The sequence below is a fragment of the Fistularia commersonii genome, chromosome 16, assembly GCF_037954325.1.
Source record: "Fistularia commersonii isolate RoL2024-O1a breed Wild chromosome 16, RoL_Fcom_v1.0, whole genome shotgun sequence".
NCBI lineage: Eukaryota > Metazoa > Chordata > Actinopteri > Syngnathiformes > Fistulariidae > Fistularia > Fistularia commersonii.
Window position 1 is genome coordinate 9,335,640 of NC_141299.1, and position 7,177 is coordinate 9,342,816.

Sequence of the window (7,177 nt, forward strand, 5' to 3'; positions counted from 1 at the left end):
ACCTCAGCATCTCAACAACCATGTTCTCGACCAGGCTAAAAATTCAGAGGGTGCAGCACGCTTTGAAGGGAAAACCTCATGAGTTTCCTTGTAGATCCTAGGGAGTTCACCAGATCAAGTCTACTTTGCCTTCTCCTGACTATTTGTGGAATAGTTTGACAGCATTAGTGTTTTCCTAATGACTAAATGGTTCTTGTTTATGCCAGATGTAATTGTTGTTCTGAAGAAACTGTTTGAAGACACTGAGAAAATTTAGGCCTTATATACATGATGGAGTACCATTCCCTAGATACAGTACTTGGTCAAAATATAGAGTCCTATCTAAACAATTACTTTTTAAGCAAAGAAATTTCTCATGAAACAAAAATATCGGAGGATATGTTGAATTTTTCTGATGACTCACAGAATTTGCCATCTTTTTCTTCCGTAAGATTTTAGAATGACCTCGACCACAAATTTATTCTAGCTTACTTTGCTCAGAGAAGACAGAAATGAGACCGTAGAGGACATAAGACACATATTCTGTCAAACAAGCTTTTATAGAGGAAATTACATTTTAAGGAGTGGATAAAAATCAGCATATCTTTCAAACGTTTAGCACAATGGAATACATCGAGCCTCCAGGGTGCAGTGAAATCATAAGAGAGCGTCTTGAGTACTTCTGTAAACTTTCAAAACAGCTTCTGTTCAGTGGAAATATCACTTTATCTTCAATTTAGATAAAAATCCATTTAGTTCATTAATGGCTGTACAGGATAATAGAGAATAGAGGAGTTTGAAAAAAATGAAACAAGACAAATGTATGACTGCATTTCACTCAAGAAACATCGGAAAATCGTTTTGTGTTATGAAGTCCTTGCAAATGATCAACTGTTTATGAAATTATATCAAACAATCTTTGCTTTGCCTACCCTTGTTTATTTCCTACTAACTTTTCATGTGTAAAAAGAACTTTGTGTCAGTTATCCAGATCATGGTGTTTTCTAATAGATGATACCATGGCAGCTAGACTTGCTCAGTTTTGTAAAAATGTTTTTTTCTCTACCGGGGAAAGCTGAATGATACCACAGGAAGATCTGGCTGTGAGTATATATCCGTCATTGAACAATCACAGTTCCTTTTTTGCTCATGCCAAATATTACTTGAGCATTTCTTGTCTACATGTGTTGCACTAATCCTGCTTTCCAAAGCAAGCACAAGAGAGAAATAACTAGGAAAGCGAGACCACAGAGGAGGGTTTTCTGAGGATCAAATTATGTTTTCAGATGCACCAAAATTTTCTAAAATGGAATTTAAAGAGGACTATGAAGTAGGTGATGAACCGGAAATAGAAACAAAAATATACTCTCCCTGTGATGATCTGCTCCACACTGAGTTGTGGGATGATGAGAAATCAATCTTGAAGTATAAAATGGGACCTTCTGTTTGATGTCAAGTTTGACATACCATACACCATACATTTTTTTTTTTTTTTTACAGATTATCAAATTTTCCTGTTGGGCAGGCTGTACTTCATCTTCACTAAAACTCAAAGAGGTTATTGTAAATTTAAATGTGATCGTGAATCTCAAAGCAGTCCAGTCATGCATAGTCATGAAAAATGAAAAATGTTAATTACCATCACATTGACCATTATCAGTTCTAATTTGAGAGAGAAGTGTTAATTGCAATGGAAAACTCAGAGTTGTACTTCATGTAGATAACCCTTTCTAATCCTGGAAACCCATTGGATTACACCAGATTTACTCATTAATGCATTGATTTAATAAAGAACCCGGTAAATGGACAGATCTCAAATATTTTTGGTGCAATGTACATTTGCTCACTCAGTTACTAGCAGCTTTTCCTTTTAATTAAATTAAATTACATTTTGGAATTTCTTCTTTGAGATTTTTTTTTTTTAAGAAAATTAATCTTTCAAAGTTCCAAAGCCTCTGGTAATCTATTTGAAGGGTTCAGAGATGGTTTCTTCCACACTGCGCCGTGGACACCAGCAGGGCTCAGACGGCTCAGTTGCACAGACGGAGCCGCTCTACTCCACACCAACCGTCCATTGATACTTCGCAACAGCAATGCAGCGAGGAGTTTGATAACATATGGCGACGTGTATGTGAGGAGCTCAAATTTAAGGTAAGGCTCCGGCGATAAACACGGAAAAGTTTTTTTTACGCTTGCTTTAATTTGATTATCTTTTCATGTGCTATATTGAAGGTGGCGTTACCTGCACGCAAGCCAGCAGCGACATCAACTTCTGTAGTGAGATTAAATGCACACGATAGTACATAAAGGAAAACAAATTAATAGCCGCTCTTACGAGGAAGCTTATGAAACTAGATAATTGATGTTTTTTTAAATAAAGATTTATTTCTCATTTTTTTCAGTCATAGAATGTATCGAAATTCGGTAATGAACCCCTCTATGTTTTGCTTAGATTTTACTGATATCTATAGTAACATACATGGGTTTTTTTTTTTAGGATTCTGATGACGTTGGTAATTGTTGTTGTTTTTTTGTAGTTGATGTTAAAATTATGCTATAGTACCTGTTATTATTATCATTATCATTATCATTATTGTTGTTGTTGTTGTTATTGTTGTTATTATTTTTATTATTGTTAGGAGTAGGAGTAGTAGTAGTAGTAGTATTAGTGAGTGTTGTTGTAGTAGTAGCAGTAGTGGTACTAGTTACACTAGAAGTGGTACTTGTATAAGCAGAAGCAGTAGTAATAGTCATAGTAGTGGTTGCAATCAGTCTTGTTATTACTATTGTTGCTTTTGTTGCGTTGTATTACAATGAAATGAAATACAACTAAGTTAATATTTGACATCTATTTGGTACGTTCACAAGTTTCATACAGCACTTATTAATCATGAATCCTCTGCAGAATTCATTCAACATGTCAGCCTGTGGAGCCTCAGAGAGTAACAACACCTGCAGCCAGAAGAAGCTGTCGGTCACTGCCTCTGTCATCTCGATGAGTGTTGGTATCTTGTCCAACAGCCTCGCTCTCTTCATCCTGGTCAAATCCTACAAACGCATCCGGATCAAGTCAAAGGCATCCTTCCTGCTGTTTGCCAGCAGTCTCGTGGTCACAGACCTGCTCGGCCACCTCATCAACGGCTCCCTGGTACTTTTTGTCTACAGCTCCAAAAAGGAATGGGAGACATTTGACCCTCACCGCATCATGTGCAGTATCTTTGGGGCGTGCATGGTATTCTTTGGGCTAAGCCCTTTGTTCCATGGAGGTGCCATGGCAGTAGAGCGCTGCATCGGAGTCACCAGGCCCATCTTTCACACCACCGGGTTAGCATCGCACCACATGAGGAGGCTGCTGGTGCTCATCTGGCTGCTGGCCGCCTTGGTGGCGGTGCTTCCTGTGCTGCTGTGGCGACCCTACAAAGTACAGAGCACGAGAAGCTGGTGCTTCTTCCACATGGAGGAACCCAAAGATTGGCTGGACATGCTCCTGCCTCTGCTGTTCTCCCTGCTTGGGCTCTTGGCCATGCTGCTTTCAATAATATGCAATACTCTAACCATCTGTGCTCTGCTGCAGTCCAGGATGCAACGCAAGCATCATTGCAGAGGCACGTCTTACCACATAGAGATGATCTGCCAGCTGTTGGCCATCATGTTTGTGTCCTGCGTTTGCTGGGGGCCATTACTGGTGAGCAAACATCTTCACTGTGTCTGTATTTCTATAATACAAGTCAAATACATACTTGATACTTAGGTAAAGAAAAAACTACTATTAGGTTGACATATAGCTGCCCTACAAAACTTATGGGTTGAGACTAAAAGTGGCTGTTATTCGTCCAACTCATCTCTGCTAGTGTTGTGACTCATTCATTTTGGTCATCAATACATAAAAAGTGACAACCTGAGATGGTGAATCCAAATTTAAAACCTGAGACAAACTTGGGAGTTCCATAATGATTGTTATGTAATGAATCAGGTTTTGCCTGTGAATAGAAACCTGCTGATGACCACCTAACAGTTTACCTAAAACTTTAAGATGCATGTTTAACCCCCCCCCCCCACACACACACACACATACACATAAATACAAACACATTTAACCACACCTGGAAATATTGATGTTCACTATTAACCTACCAACCCCTCTTATCATTTATTTGTTTACTTACTTTTCCTGTGTTTGACTTGAGAAACAGCAATCAGGTTCTGAAAGTTTTTATTTCAAAATGAGAATTAATTGCTTTCATGTTTCAGGCGATTTTGCTCCCATCAAAACAGGTGAGTTTACACAAGCAGAGGATGTTTGTCTATATTAGCACAGCATGTTTTGCTGAGGACAAGGAAATTATATCAAATGTAACAGAAGCCATCTGTTTTGGAATTACTTAAATGTCCTAATGAACATTATTCAGCATAAATTAGTTTTGGGTATTATTTTGGTGAGTCATTGGGATAGCATTCAGAGTGCAGGTTAAAGGAGTCATTGAATTAAAAAGCCAATATTTTGGAAAATAATTTTAGGAGACGATGTTAATTATCCCAAATGATACAATCAATACAATCAACCAATTATTATAAGGCAGAGACCTGCCATGACCTATTTTGCATCATTTTGCTCTGTTAAGTAATTTTAGTTGTTTTAATGAGTGAGTTATACATTTATTCTTCAATTATGATATCAGTTACACTACTGAATTTCTTCCCATTTTTATTGCGTATTCATTTCTATAGCTTTAGTTGCTAAAGGTTTTCTTAATGCTTCTCATTATTTCACATTCCTCTGCTAGATCCGTGTCATTATTCTGAGCACCAAAGCAAAGGATGATCCTATGTCTCTCAGCCTGCTGATGGTGGTACGCATGGCGACATGGAACCAGATCCTGGACCCCTGGGTCTACATCCTGCTCAGGAAGGCTGTTCTGAGGAAAATCGTCATGTTGTTGCAAAGCTGCTGGGGGTCAAAGTCACATAAGCTATTCCGCTGGCAGGGCAGCATGCTCCGAAGCTCAGTGGGAACCAGCAACTTAGGTGCTGGCCAATCTGACTGTCGCTGCCACGGTGGATTACTGGTACAAGACACTACGATCTGATCCACCACCTGAATCCCAGTCTGAATCATTTCAAGTATGGACACTTGAAGGACACAAAAAAGGAAAGTGTGAAGATTGTGACATTTGGAGAAATTGTTTTTGCCCAGCTTGTAGTCAGTTTGTACAAAAAAACGTCAAGGAGGGTTACATTTCTTTTCCAAATATACTTCACTTTTCATTGTATGTTATGACTTGTTTTATATATATCCTCTGTAGTAGTCAACAAGAAGAAATTTGGGATAAAATGTTCACACTGTTGAAAGAAAACCTCTTCTCTAGCTTCCATTGACCTCTCACTAGCGTCACATGATGTCTGGTTTAAGTGTTGACTTCATATTGTGTAATGAAATTCTATTCAAGATTGTTATCATACATATATAAATGGTAATACTCTGCTCCAGTACTTGTGTTTGTATGTTATTCTTCCTGTCTTCAAAGGTGTCCCAGCTTGAACAATACAAGAGAATTGTTATGGCCTGAATGTTTTGATACAATGGTGTCAGGATATGTTTAAGGGAGGAGTGGTCCTTTAAAAAAGTCAAATTTAGATTTGATGAAAAAGTTGGCTTTGTGTCTCTGTAGACTGAGTTGTGTCGCCAGAATCTCACTGTTTATAATTATTTATTTGTAATTAACCATGCAGTTATGATCACAAATCAGTCTTGCTGATATTAAGTTATAATAAAATTGTATAACATTTAAATATATTTTCAGATTGAAAGCTGATAAATGTATTTAAAAAAAGGTCAAGATTAACAAAAATATATGCTGCTCAAAAAATAAAGGGAACACTTGAACAACACCATGTAACTCCGAGGCAATCACACTTCTGTGAAATCATAGTGTCCACTCAGGAAGCAACACAGATTCATTTTGACTTGTTTTAAGGACATTACATCAAAGTTGGATCAGCCTGGAGTTTGTTTTTACACTTTAATTTTGAGTGTGATTCTTATCCAGACCTCCATGGGTTGATACAATTGATTTCCATTTATCATTTTTGTGTGATTTTGTTGTCAGCACATTCAACTGTATAAAGGACAAAGTATTTCATAAGAATATTTCATTCATTTAGATCTAGGATGTGTTTTTTAAGTGTTCCCTTTATTTTTTTGAGCAGTGTATAATAATCTGCCAGCAGTTATTGTTTGCCTTGAGGCAAGAGCTTCTGCTCAGCTTTTATTTGGACCCCTTTGATGGATGCCCTCTCATTACAGTAAAGAAATCAAGAAATACGCATACTACTGCAACTTGTACTGACGTAGAAACAACCATTTAGCCTACTCAATTTTGAGAGGATGCATAAGTTGAGTCACATATCTTTAATACTGACATTTATTGCTCTTTCCATATAATTTGGCAGCTGTGGCACAAACAGACCCAGCACAATAGATAAGGTAGTAGAAGTGAACCAATGTCAGTAATTTAAGGTGCTTCATTTTATCTAAGGTGAATGTAGCTATTTTTTAGGATAACGGATTTTCCCAGTCTGCTGCCTTTCAGGAAGAGATACACATACAAATAGGACATCAGATGCTTTATGGAAATAACCTAGCACATTGATTTGCACCACTTTAGACAAGATTATATTTTCTTTAAGCTTACTGCCTTGTTATGCTGTAATTACTTAAACTGCAGAGGGTGCAGCACATGCACAGATTAAAAGGAATTGAACAACTCTCATCAGGGAGCCAAGGAAAGAAACAAAAACAGATATCACTATGGTTCAAGAGGTGAAGGACAATTAATACATTTCATTTTGATTTATTATTAATGTAATAGATACTGTACATCATCTATAGACCCCAAGGTTGAATGAATTCTGCAGATCATTCATGAGGAAGTGCTGTATGAAACTTGTGAAGGTAGCAAATAGTCAGGATATAAAAAGATAAGGGATTCTCTGAAGCTCAAGAGAAAAAGGGTGCCTTTTTTTGTTACACAAATGTATGAGTCTATTCAAATCCTTCTTAAGTGTAAAGAATATCTGATCTTGTTTCAGAAAAACGAATTTCCTTCACCACAGATGCACTTCTTTCACCAATTGTAATGAATCACTTTGTCTTTTAGGTGGCGACCTCGAGCGAAAGTAGGCTTACTTGCAACTAAAT

General features: G+C 37.4%; 1 protein-coding gene across 1 annotated transcript; it reads left to right on the forward strand.

Moving 5' to 3' along the window:
• Positions 1-1,285: 1,285 nt before the first annotated feature.
• ptgfr (prostaglandin F receptor (FP)) lies at positions 1,286-5,475 on the forward strand. The gene is made up of 4 exons (XM_086162226.1): positions 1,286-1,404; positions 1,953-2,130; positions 2,885-3,664; positions 4,764-5,475. Exons 1-4 carry the CDS (start codon positions 1,286-1,288, stop codon positions 5,064-5,066), a joined length of 1,380 nt encoding a protein of 459 aa, XP_086018352.1. The 3' UTR covers positions 5,067-5,475.
• Positions 5,476-7,177: the final 1,702 nt, after the last annotated feature.